This window comes from Rhinichthys klamathensis, unplaced genomic scaffold (genome assembly GCF_029890125.1).
Source record: "Rhinichthys klamathensis goyatoka isolate OS25496 unplaced genomic scaffold, OSU_Roscu_1.1 h1tg000206l_1, whole genome shotgun sequence".
In the NCBI taxonomy this organism is placed as follows: Eukaryota; Metazoa; Chordata; class Actinopteri; order Cypriniformes; family Leuciscidae; genus Rhinichthys; species Rhinichthys klamathensis.
Window position 1 is genome coordinate 286948 of NW_026606731.1, and position 18013 is coordinate 304960.

At 38.2% G+C, this 18013-nt stretch overlaps 2 protein-coding genes across 4 annotated transcripts in view; one reads left to right on the forward strand and one right to left on the reverse strand.

Annotated features, from left to right (window-relative positions):
* Positions 1–18013, reverse strand: part of tpst1 (tyrosylprotein sulfotransferase 1) — a 361312-nt gene that overhangs the window by 275785 nt on the left and 67514 nt on the right. The window lies entirely within an intron of this gene.
* sgsm2 (small G protein signaling modulator 2) overlaps positions 1–18013 on the forward strand; it is a 61196-nt gene that overhangs the window by 33265 nt on the left and 9918 nt on the right. The window contains exons 4-12 of one of the 3 annotated variants that reach the window (XM_056263287.1): positions 8156–8320; positions 9904–9971; positions 10120–10268; positions 10378–10512; positions 11311–11435; positions 11899–11966; positions 12251–12414; positions 13579–13711; positions 14788–14925. In XM_056263287.1, the coding sequence (XP_056119262.1) occupies positions 8156–8320; positions 9904–9971; positions 10120–10268; positions 10378–10512; positions 11311–11435; positions 11899–11966; positions 12251–12414; positions 13579–13711; positions 14788–14925 (1145 nt within the window). The remainder of the gene's footprint in view (positions 1–8155; positions 8321–9903; positions 9972–10119; positions 10269–10377; positions 10513–11310; positions 11436–11898; positions 11967–12250; positions 12415–13578; positions 13712–14787; positions 14926–18013) is intronic. The other 2 variants (XM_056263288.1, XM_056263289.1) reach the window with 2 other exon arrangements.

Here is an 18013-nt window from a genome sequence, read left to right on the forward strand (position 1 = left end):
TGTGATGGGTGGAATAACTGGATAGCTGTCCTTCTCAGAAGTGTTGTCTTCAGCCCGTCGTGATGCTTTTTCACTATTCTGTCCTCTGCATGCGTGTGCGTTGGGCATGCATATACAGATAGTTAAACACTATATAACGTGATGAAGAGGCTTCAATGACCACTCAGAGGATGTCAATTATCTTCTTTACTTGAGTGCAATCATGTTGTTTCTCTCTCAATGTTACATTATTTTGTGAAACTGAAAAGAAATACAAAAATGCTTATTTAAATATAAATAACCAAAATACAATTACTACTTACACAATATTTACATTAACATCGTTAAATCACAGTAATTGTTACGAGATCACATGGCGATCTTTTGAAATGTCCGTACAAAGCACGTGGAACCGCTAACGTGCGTCTAATATACCCATCTTAATAAGATACAGACACAAAGTATATAACATTACAATTATATGAAATAAACTTACAAGCAAAGCTTCTCTGGGGCTTTACACAACAACACTGGAATCCGGAGTAAACAGCACGCGATTTCTCTGCTGCGCAGAACTGGAAAATGGCTACTGAGGTTTGCGTGATTGTCGCTATGAAGCATAACAAATAAAGTTTTCTCAATGGTAGTTTAACTAAAACTATAGCAAACAGCGCCATCTAGTGGGGAAGAATGGCTAACTTTAGACATGACATAATACATAGTGTACACACTATCTCTTAAAGGGATAGTTCACCCAAAAATGAAAACTCTGTCATTAATTACTCACCCTCATGTCATTCCAAACCCATAAGACCGTCATTCATCTTCGGAACACAAATGAAGATATTGTTGATGAAATCTGAGAGCTTTCTGATCCCTTCATAGACGTAATCACGCAACGTAATCACCACTTTCAAAGTTTTCTTGTCGCTTCATAAGATTAAGGTTGAACCACTGTAGTCGTATGGACTATTTTAACAATGTCTTTACTACCAGCGGCCATATCACCCTGTAGCCCAAGACTGGTTGTCCAGTGAAGCTAAGCAGGGTTGAGCCTGGTCAGTACCCGGATGGGAGACCTCCTTGGAAAACTAGGTTGCTGCTGGAAGAGGTGTTTGTAGGACTTGTAGGGGGTGCTCACCCTGTGGTCTGTGTGGATCCTAACGCCCCAGTATAGTAATGGGGACACTATACTGTCAAAAAGCACTGTCCTTCAGATGACACGTTAAACCGAGGTCCTGACTCTCCGTGGTCATTTAAAATCCCAGGATGTCCTTCGAAAAAGAGTAGGGGTTTAACCCCGGCATATTGGCCTCTGTCCATCATCATGGCTTCTTAATCATCCCCATATATTCTTATTGGCTTCATCACTCTGTCTCCTCTCCACCAATAAGCTGGTGTGTGGTGGGTGTTCTGGTGCGCTATGGCTACCGTCGCATCATCCAGGTGGATGCTGCATTGCACATTGGTGGTGGTTGAGGAGATTCCCCCCTTTCCATGTAAAGTGCTTTGAGTGCAGAGAAAAGCACTATATAAATGTAACAAATTATTATTATTACCTTTCTGGGTCTTGAAAGTGGTGATTGCGTTGCAGTCTATGTGGGGTCAGAATGCTCTCGGATTTCATCGAAAATATCTTCATTTGTATTCCGAAGATGAACGAAGGTCTTACAGGTTTTGAACGACACGAGGGTGAGTAATTAATGACAGAATTGTCATTTTTGGGTGAACTAACCCTTTAAGTCCAAATAATATTTCGTTCTTTACACGTACGCTAGCATATGCGCACAGTAGAACACGTAGCTTTTTGAAAGTATACTCCATTTGATAGAGTGCACGAACGCAGGCGGTCTATACGTGCTCTATAAAGTTTCATCTTCGTCTAGTGTCTGCGCTATTTTTCTCCGTAAGTTAAGACCGATACAAATGTCTTTGTATTCTTTTAAACTAAAATTGCGGCTATCTCATTACCCCCTCACACAACATTTGTTGTTGTTGTTCCGTCTTTTTAGTTTCGTTTTCTACTGTGAAACAACAGGGTTGCCATCTTGTGGAACAACTGATTAGTGAAAATTGTGTGGGGTGCATAATGTACTATTCTGGTGACAAAATTTGTGTCACACGCACTGTACGCGGACCCTCACATATGCACAAAAACCGAAGTATGCTTTGGGCTGTAGCCTTGTCGGGTCCCCCTTTTTATAACTCCGGGGCCCCCCTAGGGGTTGTCCCTCCCAGTTTGGGAAACACTATTATAGCAAATAGCCACATAGCTTTTGCTTTTGACTAGCAGCCTTTCTAAAATATGGTTACCAATGAATAATGTAACAAAGTTTACAGAAATAATGTCAAGTCACCTTTATTTATATAGCGCCTTATACAATACAGATTGTTTCAATGCAACTTAACAGTGATAAACAGGAAAATAATAGTTAATGATGCAAACAGAATTCAATTCTGCTGTAAATCAGCTCTAAAAAAGACAATTGTGTCATTATTCATCTGAAGTCAGTTCAGTGTTGATCCGGTTAGGTTCAATAACAGTGTAGATGGTGCAAAATTCGCCAATTATGAATCAGCATATTAGGCTGCCCCAACATGGACAAACAATGATATACTTTACTTTTAACAGTCACTTATTCTGCTTATTATTATGAACTGTAAGTATAGTAAGCCATAAACTGGAACTGATCATATTAGTGATATAAGGCAAGCAATGCTTTATGACTGATAAGCTGTTGAGACAATGATGAAAGCAGGAAGCAGATCACATCTGGTGTGTGGAGAGGGATGATTTGCTGCGTTGACTGGCTCTGCAGCACTCTAAATGAGGGATGGTTTGGGCGGATGCTCCAGGGCTTCGGTCAGCTTCTTATTTTCCAATTAACTCTCCATTAGCAGAGCCACATGGCCAATGTGTCACTCAAGAGTGGACCTCTCTGGTCTAATAGCCACAATCTCCAGGTGATGTGGTCAGAGATTAGTTGAAGCCACTTTGGTGTGTCAGTACAGTAGCTACACACACACACACACACACACACACATTTAAAGCATTATTGCGGAGTGCTGCTAGTCACATGATCTGCGGTGTTCCCTGCCTGTCCATTTTAACCACCCCTCCCCCACCACACACACTCGGTTACTCACGTTGCCACAGCAACACCATGGTGTCACCATTGCTAGAGCAACAAGATGCTCGGTGGTTATTGAATACCTCTACCGCAGCGATTCAGGGCTCAAGCTCAGATCTAATAAAGCAACTGCATGTCATTAATTTCTTATATTGCACTCTAAACACATTTGTACTTCAGTGGGGGGTAGACCCCTGGGGGAGGGGGTGCCAGAGTTATAAAAAGGAGGCATGGCAAGGCTAAGGGATAGTGTACAGTCAGCAGATTGTTATATAAAAGAAACCTCCTCAGGGTGATACAAGACCCCACTGCGAAATGATCCCGCTTATTTTGTGGCTACTTGCCACATAAGTAAATAATTGAACACCTCACCTGAATTTATTACCTCAAGATGGCTTACAATACCAGTTTGAGTGGTCTGATTCAGTTGCTATCATGGAATAGCAGACTGGTACATGTGAAGAATCAGAATTGATTATTGCAAGAAGCCGTGTAAAAATATAAAAGAATGATGCATGGTTCTGCATGGACAAGTTTGTAAAAGGACTGCCAGTGCCAGGTAAACGGAAACCAGGCGATGAATCTACTTTAGAGCATATTGCAGGTAAAAAAAAAAATCTAAATTATTATATAACCTTGTATGAAAATACCTTATGAAAAGTTAATGGAGGATTTAAAATGTTTTAAAACGACATAAGGGCACTAATTTAGTAGATTAAGTGAGCGTTTCTTTGACTGCTCGTAAAAACGGCTTTTTTTTCAACATCGCGTCATTTTACGTCACGCCAGGGAGCCTCAGCCTCGGCTCAGTGCAGAGTAGGCTGGTATTCAGTGAGAGCGGCCGTAAATCAGTGTGTTTCAGGTAGTTTTTGTATTTTAATTTATCATCGTCATGGTAAATTATTGTGTTTGTGGAGGTTGCAAAAACTCCGGCCTGTCAGGACATCGTTTCCATAACAAGAAAAAGGATGGTGCTATACATCTTTCGTGCCTGGTGCGGTTTGTGCAGGTAAAGAGAAACGCGGCTTCGAAAATCGGCTTCGAAAAACGCGGTCGTGTGTAGCGTTACCCTTCAGATCGCAGGATTATCATCCCGGCGATATGATGGAGTTCAACATGGGATGCCGAAGGAAGAATATTGATCGTCTTATATACTGTACCAATGGCATCAAATAGTGTGATATAGGTAGTCATGCCCTAAATAGAGGCAACTTGTAATTGAAAAACAAAATTACTCAGATTGTTTAAATATTCAAATCTTTAATTTTCTGTTTATGTTATAACCCAGGTGAAAAATATGTATTAAAAATTTACTTGAGTATGTTTTTAGTACAATACAAATATACTCAAGTATAGTTTTTATACATTTAATAGTATATATACCCTAAACATACTCATGTCTGCTGGCCTGATATACGATGGTAATAATCTGTACAATATTGTGAGCACAGTGCATATCGTTAACGTGTATATATCTATAAACTAACACTGGTCTCTCTCACCAAGACACCTGCCCTGTTCTCCACTGGTTCTCCTCACACCACAACTCAATTTGTCTCTGACCGTTCTGTCTAACATTAGCCTGTCCCTGCTCTCTTGGCAGCATAGCAGGCTCATAATTGTATGGCTGTGGTCCATCATACAAGTAGGTATTTCCTCAGCGTCCGAAATGTCATTGCGATCCATTGTTTTCCTGTTGTTTGAATCGACCGCTCTCCCACCTGTTACGTCATTTTTAGATGCAGAAGTAAAATTTTCTCACAAAAACGACTCCTGAAGCTTCTGTAGCGTATTTATAAGTACATTTTAAAGAAAATCTAGTTCCTACATTATTTTTCTATACATTGACTCGTTGGGTCCTCTAACCTGCAATATGCCCTTTAAACATCACAACTATCAAAACAACATGTCTAGATGTGACACAAATGTCGTGACGCAACAAAGACAAAAAGAACCCATAATAATCAATGATGCTGTCTACACTGGATGTGGCACGACAACAAATTCCCGACAGTTAACTGTTATATTTCATTATATTCCCATTATATTTCTGAAATACTCCAAATGTTTGCGCAACTTTTGACATAAAGGACAAATAGATTTGCTGTACAACGGGGATACGGGTATGGCTGCAGCCTGGAGATCTCCAAATTGGAAATAAAAAAGCTTACATTATAGAATCATATGTTTATTCTATATATAAAATACTAGTTGATTTGTTGCTCATCCCTATTAAATACATGGATATTATATGTCAATTAGCTTAAAGCTAATCGGCCAAGCAACAAGACAAACACTGCAACAATATTAGTTTGCAATTTAAGTTAATTTTTCAATTGTTTTCTTTTTCTTTAGCTAACATATCTGTGTGTCTCTTACAAGTTTGTTGTTTTTCTGAACTATGTGTTTGTTTTCTTGCTTTATAAATGGAGACTCATGAGCTTGTAGTCATCTATCAGAAAGGTGCAAGAGTGATATGAAATACATGTTGGCATGAACAATGGTTAAATATACAGTTTAGCTGACGTTATACAAAAATATGTGCAATTTGTGGATTCGATATGGATTCACTTTATTAATAGCCTGCTCTAGAAGCTGCTCTAGACGCTCTGCATGATTGCTTTTGTTGGATCAGAAACGCTGCACAGTTTCATCACATGGATTTATTTGCTTGTTTATACTGAATGTCCACCGCTGTGGCCAACACTCACACATACAGTGTAAGTGGCAGGCCATTATGGGATCAATGCTTATGTAAATCAGAGAAGATGAGGGCGCTGTTGCATAGACAGCAGACTCATCCATCTCTGGTGTGCCTGCAGCTGTGGTGTAGTGTGATGTCCGGGCTGGAGGGAGATTGATGGCTGCGGGGTGTTATTGGCTTACACCCCATGATGGACTCCCTCAACATTACAGCAGTCTTCCCAGCTCTCCACAGCCTCCGAACGGATCTCAGAATGGCTGGCTTAGTCACAGAACCTGTCTTAAAGGAATATTCCTGGTTATTTAGCGATAGTTTAAGTGATGAAGTGATAGTTCACCCTAAAATTATTCTTTTACTCACCATCATGTTGATACAAAACTTGTATGATTTTCTGCCTTTTCGTTAAACATAAAACAATTATTGAAGAACTGCTTTTCTCTATTCAATGAAAGTCTATGGGGTTCAAAAACAGCAATAAAATATATATATATATATATATATATATATATATATAAATAGAAGACAAAATATTTTCTTTTGTGTTCCAAAATATTTTTACTCTTCCTCAAACATGGTGATCTCCACTAGGGATTTTCCTCATTTTTCTCTTTTATTGTTCCTGAACAGCTCTATTCAATCTTAGCTTTCTGCTCTAACTTGACAGTGCCCTAAAGCAAGATGTTTTTTTTGTTTGTTTTTTATCTTCTGTGATTTCTTTATTTTCTCCAGGTGCAGCAACGACTCTCTGTCACCCTAGAGCTGGTGTTTGGTTCTTAGTGAAAACTAACAGTGCTTACTGAATACTGTGATGTAATCTCAGCCAAAACATACAGTAGCATTCAAATTTTGGAGTTGGTAAGATTTATTTCATTTTATCAGAGAGACTTTTTATGCTCACCAAAGCTGTTTTTATTTGTTCAAAAATACAGTAAACAAAGAAATATTGTGAAATATTATTACAATTTAAAATAACTCTTTTCTATTTGAATATATTTTAAAATATAATTTATTGCTATGATGCTAAGCTGAATTTTCAGCATCATTACGTCTTCAGTGTCACATGATCCTTCAGAAATCATTCTAATATGCTGATTTGCTGCTCAAGAAATATTTCTTATTATCAATTCAATGTTATTATTTTATTGTTAGTTTTATTGATAGAAATCCTTTGTAACATTATAAATACAAAGTCCTGGCATTACTCTATATGTCACCGGCTGATAGGTCCTTGACCCAATCTGTTTGCAATCACATCATTCTCTATGGGGAACAGCTGATTGGTTCCCGCTGTATCAGCAGCAGCATGTCTTACTTGCTCACAATAGCGTGTCATGTATGTATTGGCAGTGGCAAGTCCCGTACTTGCTCTGCATGCAACAGCTATAATCAACAGCAGCAGCAATAACAACAGTAGTATTGACCAAACACATTAACATGGTCATATTCATTACCATAGCAAACTCTCCTCGGAGAGTTGTCATGACAGAAATGCATTTAATGTCACTTTAGGTCAATTCAATACGTCCTTGCTGAATAAAATATGAATTTCTTTAAAAAAAAAAAAAAAAAAATCTTACTGACCCCAACTTTTTGAATAGGCTAGTAGTTATTATTGCAGGGATTTGGGCCAAAAATACTTTTCAGGAATAAGAGGAAATACTGTTTTTGATGGGTTGAGTGGTCTGCATGACAGATTATGCAATAACTCTAATCTTAGATGTTCCGGCTCTCATGTTACTCAGTCTTTTATCTGTGAGATTGATCTTTTTTAATACGTCTTTTGGGATGACACATGCTCTGCCCCTGTCATTGTGTAAATGTGTGTGTGTCTGTGTCTTCATTGGCTGAATGGTCTGGCGGGTTCGAGTGGGCTTTGTGACTGCCGCCGGCCCTCCTGCTCTGTTGTAGATGAGCAGCCAGGTCATCCTTTTGAGATGCTGTATGGAGAAGAATACAGACGCACAAACACTTAGAAACACCTCCTGACAGGCTCAGTCATGATCCCTTATATGTCTCTTGCTTCGTTCCTAAGACCAGACAATGTAAGGGGTTTTTAGAAGGTTATATGAGTATAAACAGAAGCACAAAATGAGTGAAGGTCATGACAAGTGTTTGTAACTTTTTTTCAGACTTTTGTCTTAAATTCATATAATGTTTTGGGAGAATGTCCAAGAAAAATTGCAAATCGGTGTGCAAAAATGTGTGCAAATCAATGCTATTGTTTACCGGTAATTTGGTCACATCAGACTTGACTTTATCTACGTTCTTATGTTAAGTGAGCATTTTTGTCATATTCACTTTTGATCTTGTGTGTGAATGTGTTTGCTCGTCTTTCTCACAGGAGGACTCAGAGCACAGGACAGGAGGCCCTCAGGAGGCAGGGCTCCTCTGCCGGACGAGCACCTCAGCCACTCTCCGCACAGGCCATCAAGCACATATGGGTCCGCACGGCCCTCTTCGAGAAAGTCCTGGACAAAGTTGTGCAGTATATTGTGGATAACGCAAGGTAATAATTAGCATCAGTACTGTCTGTATTTAAATTCAGCTTATTATACTTAATTTTTTGGGGATTCAAATTGAATATCTATTTTTTTGTACTGTATATTATAATATTGTGATCAGGGGCTTTTTATCTTTTAATCAGTCTTGGGGCATAGGCCCTCCATCAAAAAAAGTGTGCCTATATTTTGATACTCTTTTTTTTATACCGTTTTGGATATAATTTGTCTTTACCTATAGTACAGAGTCGCATAACAGCTGCTTCATCATTTACAAAATATAGAAGTCATGGTTTTGTTTCCTACAGTACAACGGATTGTATGTAAATATCTACCTCATCCAGTGCTCTTTTGGTTTTCTTTTAAAATATCCTGTTACTTTTTCAGTTTGAGAAACCGCTGCAAACAACTCTGTGCATTAGTGAACAGTCCAAATAAATCAAACAGACCTTTTTGCAAACCTGTTTGATCGATTAGAACAAATTTATTTACGAATCTGTCTTCATTTGTTCTGATTTTAAATAGCTGATAATCTGTCCTGCCTAAATATCCCTGCCATAGAAAGAAATGGTTCTAAATAGTACGAATAGTATGCGGTTCTGAATTCAGCGAGACAGAATATTCTCTGGTCGGTATCCAGTATATTACGGAGCCCCACACATGACATGCAGGGAATTTTTTTTGCATATTCTGGCCACGAATTAACAATTCGTTCCCATGACTTACTAATACGTCAGCACTTTTACTAATTTATTCCCTTGTTTTAAGTAAATTGTGCACATGACATAATAATTTGTGGTAACACTTTGGTTTAGGGTCCAATTCTCACTATTAACTAGTTGCTTATTAGCATGCAATATATTAGGATATTGGCTGTTTATTAGTTCTTCTAAAGCACATATTAATGCCTTATTCTGCTTGACCATATTCTATATCCCTTAATCCTTCACAATAACTAAACTTAACAATTGCCTTATTAACTATTAACTAACTAACTATTAATAAGCAGTAATTAGGAATTTACTGATGCAGAGTCATTATTAATAGCTAGTTAAATTGTGAGAATTGGACCCTAATCTAAAGTGTGATTGTTTTAAAGTGTGATTGTTCCCTTGTTTTACTAAAATGTGGCCATGTTGTAATAATTTGGTCCCTTGTTTTAGTAAAATCAAAACAAGAGAACGAATTAGGACCACGTGGCCAATTATTAAGTCATAGGAACAAATTCTTAATTCGTGGTTACGATTTAACTAAAACGAGAGAACTAATTAGTAGATCGTGCCCACGGTTATTGACCATAACATTAATATAATTATCAGCTTATTGATATCAGCCAGAGTTTTAATATCCGTGCATGCCAATTATTATTTTTGTAAATATTAGTGGATGTAATGCATTGTTCCTCTTTCTTATTCATATTATTATTTGTTAAGATTAAGGCTAGACATTTCTTTTTTGTCCATATAGTGATTGTTTGGACTGCCATATGGAGCTCATGAAATGATAATGGGTTATTTGTTCAGCTTTTGAAAGAGGTCACTGGTTATTGACATACACATTGTGTGTGTTTGCTGTTGGTGTGTGTTTGTAGTAAGTATTATGAAAGGGAGGCCCTCATACACGACTCTGTGTTCGGCCCTATACTGGCGGCACTGCTGGGTGAGTTTTGTTAAAGTTGTTAATTGAAAAGATATATAAAATATTAAAGCATTAAAATGTTGTCAGCATTTTCATAATTTTATTATGATTCACTGTTGTATCACATTACGATTTGTTTTGTGTGAAATCAATATTTTTTCATCTATAGTTGGGCCTTGCGCTCTGGAGTACAGTAAGCTTAAGACGTCAGATCATTTCTGGACGGACCCGTCGGCCAATGAGCTGGTCCAGAGGCATCGCATCCACGGGGCCCACAGAGGCCAGGAGGTGTCGCCGGGACGCAGGCCTGCACTTGGGGTGAGAATATCATACATATATGGGGTGATTGTTCAGTATGTTTTTGTTTTAGTAGTTCAATATAAGAGTAAACTGCATAAATATCTCATATTCATGGTACTTTCCTCAGATCCGAAAGCGTCAGTCCTCAGGAAGCATGTCTGAGGATAAGTTTGCAGCCTCGGCGAGAGAGTATGTCGAATCCCTGCACCAAAACTCACGCGTTCACTTGCTCTACGGAAAGAACAATGTACTCGTTCAACCGGTAAGACGGAACACACACACACACACGTACACAAATGCACTAACAAGAAAACCAGTTAAATTTGCATCTACATTTCTTTTGATGGTTGTAACAAAACGGATTGATTGTAGATCAGTGTCTCATCTAATCAATAGAGTGGAGCTAAAAGACGTCTGGTTATAGGAAGTGAGCCACAGTGGTGTACTGTAGTTAGAAAAGATCATTGATCTACTGGTCAAAATCTGTTCTTCCCTTGTGTAATGAATGGTCAGATGGATCCGGCTCCATTTATCCCTGGCATTTTTAGCTCTGCTAACTTCCTGGCTGATAGTTGTGAACTGGAAAAGGCAGACTGGATTAGCCATTACACCACATTAGATTTGTCATCAAATGAGTCAGGCAAAGACTGGATGTGTGCATGAGTGTGTCTGTGAGATTTGCAACAGTGACTGATGTAACTGGGCACAGAGAGTGCTGGGTCTGGCGAGGACTTGTAGAAATCAATAGTGTAAACGTCCCTTGCCAAAAGGATTGCAGTGATTCAGGTCTAATTGGATTTCTGTGTGAAACCTGATGCGTTTCGCAGTTCTCATCATCACAGTAAATCGTCAGAGACATTTTATTTATGTCACTCTGTTGCTTATTTCACTCTCTTTTCTTTCATTCTGTGAGCTCACACCTTTTTTTCTCATTTTCTTGTTAACCTGTAAACAGAGAAAAATGTGTAAAGCTGCTGATTTTACGAGTTATTTTTAGACTTCCTGTAAGAGGGATCGGGGAAGCCGCTGTGTTTTATTGAATAGACTTTGTTCTTTGCAGAAGAAGGACATGGAGGTGCTGCGTGGTTACCTGTCCCTTCATCAGACGGCAGAAACACTGACGCTGAAGTGGACGCCCAATCAGCTGATCAATGGCACTCTGGGAGACTGTGACCTGGAGAAGAGGTCAAATATACTGTATACACACACACACACACACACACACACACAGGGGGAAATCAGGGAAATTATGTCATGAGGTAAAACGGGCCACAAGAGCTTGAAATTATTTGAGATTGCCAATCACTGCATATAATTTTGCCCCTACTCGGTAGAAACTGATTTGATTGGTCTGAGATTTTTAGGTCGGGCAGAGAAATTACTTTTACGGAGGATTTACAGGAAAAGCATAAGATGATTGTCCTGATATGCTGATTGCTGGTTTGTAATGATAAGGTTGATATGTTTGTGAAGAAGAAATAGACATATGAATGTGTAGTATCAGGAAATGAGATTAGCAAAGCAACAATATTTTATGAAAAATACTATTTAGATTCTGATCTATTTTAAAAGAACGGGAGAATTTTCACTCTCTGCCTCTTTCTCTCTGTTTCTTTTTTTTTTTTAATCAACCTCTATCCCACTTTAGTATTTATTGGGACTACGCTTTGACTGTGCCTTTAAGACAGATCGTCTGCATTCATTGTCACCAGCGCCGTGAGTCCCCTTCCTACACCTTTGGCATATTATTATACTGTATTATATTATATTATATTATATTATATTATATTATAAATATTTAACATTTGACAGATTGTCAGCTTCAATATAGCACATATTTTTTCAGTAACAATTATCGATTTAATTTGCATTATATCAATGATTATTAAATTATATTATATTTTTATACATTTTTTAAACCGCTTGTGCTATGTAGGGTTGCTGGTGTATTATATTATATTATATTCTAAAAAAAAATTATTCATGTGAATTTCTCTTAGCCGACTGTGGTGGTACTCTGGTGTTAGTAAGTCAGGATGGGATCCAGCGTCCTCCTCTGCACTTCCCTCCTGGGGGCCACCTGCTGTCGTTCCTGTCCTGTTTGGAGACGGGTCTACTGCCCCGGGGTCAGCTGGAGCCCCCCCTCTGGTCCCAGAGGGGTAAGGTGAGCGTTTTACTGCAGCAGCATTTGATCCTTCCACACTCATTCATTCTCATTGCCAGTGATCTACTGTTGATCCCCTTGTAAGACTGGAAAAAACTGGTTGAAGAGATAGACCTGACCACTGGTCTATGAGACGAAGGACCTTGGCAAATTAACATTTGAACTCTCACACACCCACTTCTTCCCCGCATCCCCCACTCTTGCAGAGATCACCCAAACTCACATAAGAATCTATATGGTTTTAATTTGAACAACTATCATACAGTTTTATACATGTGTTTAGTATTATTTGAAATGTCTACAAGTGCGACTGGTACAAGTGCCCTATTTCCAAATAAGTAAAACAAAAGGTAATAAGGTTTTTAAGAGTTTTTAGATAACATAAACACAAAGGAGGGTGGATGGGTAAACCCTCCTGCTCTCAGAAGGTGTGAACTCAATGCTAATTCCCACTGTTAGCAAATGGTACCATGTAAATCAACTTCTGCCCCCAGTAAGTCTGGGGGGGTGAACACAGTTAATTTCCACTGTGAACTCATGTTTACATATTATGAAATGAGGTCTGGCTATATAATGAAATGCAGCGGAAGGATCAGGGCCTTTTCTGTATCTCAGATCAGCCCGTGAATGCTGAGTCGCCGAGATGTATTCATGTATTTCATAATGTCGGGTAAAAGATTTTCCTCTTTGTTCTAGAACATTTGATGGTTTGCATTGATTATCTTTCAATTGATTATAAAATTGTAATAATACATTTACCTGACATAATAAATTGTTATATTTTTAATTATTCTAACAGACTTTGACTTTATTTTCATTAGAGTTAAAAGGAATAGTCAAACATTCACGTAGATTTAATGATGCACAGATATCATTGAAAAACCTTTTCATTTATGGAGTCAGATGAAATAACGAGTTAATACATAAGATAAAATGTATTGCATTTAATTAAAAATCCCTTTGCCATGAGAAAAGACGGAACACGCGTGAGACCTTTACCTCTAATCGAATACCACCATTGGATCGAATTAGACGGCCTTACACCCTCACTGCCTTTTTCTGAATTCTAGCTTTTTGCTTGTTGACGCATTGCACATTTTTTCTACGATCTTTATTTGGAACCTGAGTTTAGTTTGAATACGGCTCTGTGTGTTTGCTTAACAGGGCAAAGTCTTCCCTAAGCTTCGTAAGAAGAACAGCACGGCCCGTTTAGTAGATCAAGACGTGGATGGAGAGGAGCAAATCGCCGCAGACTATGTGTTTCGCATCGTTTATCCAGGGCACCGTCACGACTCAAGTGAGTTTCAGCCAAAATGTGCCTGACCTGTTCACATCTGTTTGTACATCCAACTACAGTGACCCCAAAAGCATTAAACACTTAAAAGCCATGCATAAAAATGCATGAATCTTTTTGCATTATAATCAAACTTAAGCCTTTTAAGTACTCACGCATCCTGTTCAGCCAGACCTGATTTCCTGGATGTGTGAACACTGAAGAGGGCTGTATCAGACACCATCCCCGCATATCATTGTTGTCTGCGTGTTTTGTTCTCACTTTTTTCTGGAACATAACAGCCGTTGTGGAGGCTGCTGGGAGGGACGTGGGTATTCAACGCAGCCTTTAGATTTTCAACTGTTCTTGGGATGACACTGCTCCTTTTTATATCTATGTATGTTTGCACTGCAAAAAAAGAATTTTTCATGTCAGTGTTTTTGTCTTGTTTTCCAGTTAAAATATCGAAGCATCAAGATCCATTTACTCGAGAAGCTCGAAAAGTTATTAAGATTTGTTTGCAGAGAACATACAGTATATTAAATTCCATCAAATAAATCATTGAATTTTTTTTAATAACAAGAAACGAGAAAAAAATCAGAGTGGGACTTGATTTTGTCTATTGGGAATTGATTGGATGGTTGTGGTTTGCTATTGGTTTATCTCATGTGAGTGACAGGTTGCCAGTAAACACATCTTCAGAGAAGAGAAGAGATGTTGCTTCAAGAGGGAGGGGAAGTTATTTTGATTAAAGATTATGAGTCGCATGAATAAAACAAATGACGCGCATAAATACATCATTTATGATAAATACTGAAACATTCCATAATAAAACAAGATTTTTAATTTAAAAGCTTAATATTTGGCTTAAAACAAGGCAAAAAAACCCTATAAAAATACATTTCAATTCAAGATGTGTTCTCTGACAACCATTTTTAAAGTCTTATCTTATGCGATTTCACTTGTTTTAAGGATGTTTCGATATTTTACTTCAAAATAAGACAAAGGTACCGATTGAAACATGTTTTTGCAGTGTGTGTGAGTGGAATGTGACTTTGCTTCAGAGGCGGGTGCTAAACTGTGTTCTTTTATTGCCCAAGCAGTCACTATAAACTACCACCACACCACGGGCAGTCGTGCGCCCTCTCTGGACGACGACGAGGAGGAGGAAGATAGACTTCACGCTATGATCTCTATGATCTGCTCACGGAACCTCACAGATCCTAATGTCATGAAAGGTTTTTATCACCAGTGGCCCACTTCATTCTCCCTTCCTCCTTTCATACATCCTCTCCTCCCACTTTTCTTTCCATCCCAACTGTTACCTGGTCCCCACAAGGAGCAACCCAGCAGTGCGGCCGGTTGTCGGTCAGTGAGAGCAGATTGAGACACAGTAGGTGTCTCAGGCGTCATGGTTTCCTTGTCACTCTTTACGTTGTTGGCCTGATCTGTATGCTTGTAACCATGGTAATATTTGCGGCTAGGACAAAAGCTAGGTCAAGTCGCACAAGACCCTGAGTGTGTGCAGCACACATGCATTCCATTGATAAAAAATATGCAAAAAATCTACATGTAGTACTTTAAATAGATGTTAGCAAAATGAAAAGTAGATAAACACCACAAGATCATACTGTGCTAGTGATGGGAAAGTGTGTAGTAAGATAGTATGGCAGTGTTGGGTCAGACTAATACATCATAAATTGCTCTTAAATGTCATGACCTCCCATGTTGCGTATTATAAGCATTTAAACATTTCACTGCTCACCTCCAAGCCTATTTTATTTCATTGTATATATATTTTTAAAATGTCTATAGCTCTAACCTAAAATTACTAATAATTCTAATTATTGATTTTGATTTAATTTACATAATATGAATGTATAAGTACAATCTATGCATCACAAATCTATTTACCTAAAATGTATGTTGTTCTAACCTGAAATAACTATAGGTAGACAAAGTTTAAACATATTTAATTCAAAAAATGTGAATGAATTCATAGAATTATATTATATTATATTACTATATATAGAATTTATTATATCTATTTTATATTATTATTAATATTATTATTATTATATAAGATAAATATACCTTATTTTTACATTTGGGTTTGCAAGCAAAGTTTACACGTATGTGTGTGAGGTCAGTAGAGTGCACATCTCTCCCCTTGACTCACTCTTTTCCCTCCGCGCCTCCGTTGCCGTGGGTTACCTACTCTAACCCTTTTCACACGCAGGAGAGCTTCCACTGCTCTGCCACGTTGTCACACTACTACTCTGTCCTTGTCCTTTTCCCTTCTCACACAACCTGACTGACCTAGGAGGTATATTTTTGGCGGTTGTGGAGTACAGACTCCTCACCTGAGCGCGTTCCTCCTCTCTGCACTGTTGGGCCTGACTGTGGTGGCCAGGCAGCCATGCTTCCAATGATTTGCTCTGTTTTTCCTTTTGCACTCTTTGGTTGACATGAGTAAGTTCTTATGAGAAGTCTTGGTTATTTTGGGGTTCTGTATCTTTATTTGGTTTCACTGCCAAACGCTCAAGGGCTTTGCATGTCGAATATGCACACGTTGTGTCTTATATTTTCTTTTCTTTTTTTTTATCTTTGCAGCGAATGTGCTCCACTGCTTACTTGTCAGAACTGTGTCTCCTTCCCTTTATTAATTCTCTCTTTTCCTCTTTGGTTTGAGTTGTTGTCGTTGTCGTCGTTGTCGTTGTTTTGATGTTCCTCCTGTGTTGAGCCGGTTTTCTGCAATGCTGTTCACTGTAATTCTTCACTAACTGCAGTCACCTTTCATTATATCAGTTAGGTCCTGTGGGGTTCTGGTGTAGTAGACACACGAATCGTTCTGTGAACGCGTCGCCCATTCGATCATAGCCTTACCAAAGTCCTATAGCTCACGTGAGACTTCTAGGGACAGATATTGAATACGTGCTCTCCGTCCACTTTTGTTATTTTGGTTACAACCAGGGAAGTTACTGTGTATAGCAGGTCACCAGCTCCAACCTGAAGAATTAAGGTGAAGAGCATTTACGTTTACTATCGACTCTTTTGGTTCAGTTGGTTCACTATCACATTTTATACAACTACGCACAGTATACATTTCTCTTCTTTATTTGTCTTTATTTTTGTCATGGTTCAATCTGATGCATCCAGCATGGTAGGAATGGTTACTGTCTGTCCTTCTATATTCCTCTCCAAGCTCTACCAGTGCCTGGCTTGATTTGTGACACTGTGATTGATTGATTGATCGATTGATTGGCAGGTCTCCTGGCATGGCATCCCCGCATCGTTTTACACCTTTTCCTTCTGTTCATTCATAGATGCATGTTTTTTGATATCCTTATACTTCAGGTTTGCTTTGATTTCATTATCTGTGTTTAAGGACATCTGGTTAATGCCATTTCTTACAGGAAGAAATATCTGTTAAGAAAAGTACATCTAAATTGGGGCTGTCAATTAAACATGTTAAATATTTCAAATAAAGCAAAATATGTCTGTCTATAAAGGGAAGAAAGGGATATTATTATCGAGACACCCTACATTACTTTAAACTAGAGATACTGTCTTAAAAACGTAGTGCTCAAGGCGTGAGATGCTGAAAAAACAGCGAGACTTTACTCTACTGGCGTGAGTTTGTACATAAAGTATGCCGAAGTTGAAAAAAAAAAACACTGCAGACATAATGCAAGAACAAGTCTTGTGTAAACAGCCCCAACATATAATCGGAAAGACTTATGCCCAATGATATGAAAATAAACATTATATCGACACTTTTTATAATGTTTCTTAAAAACCTATTTACTCATCTGCCACAATAATTTAATATCTTGAATGAATTATTTTGAATTAGGGGATGATTTCTCAATCGAAGTGAATATGTGAATAATTGCATTTATTTTTGTTTCATTAATCAATATATCATTTAATAAATTCATGTAATCAATATTTGATTGACAGCCCTAATCTAAATACCATCCAAAATTTAAAAAATGTATATAAAACATTCAAATCAGATATATTTAAATGCAGTTTAGGATGCATTTAACTCTTCCTTAATTATCTCATGGTTGAGCTGAGGCCTGTAATTCAGTGAATTTGAGGCTTTTGAGCTGAATATGGTGTTTTATGGCCATTCTATTCCAGCTGTAAGAGCTTAATTTCTGGGATGTGAAGTGAAGTCCTGTATGGCATCTTTCCACCGTACAACAGCTTCAAATTGTAGAGTAGCTCTGAGAGGAAAGAAAATATCTATTTTCAATGATTCTAGTAGTATTAATACTAATATATCTTCAAATGCAGGTTACTAGAGCAGGTTTCATG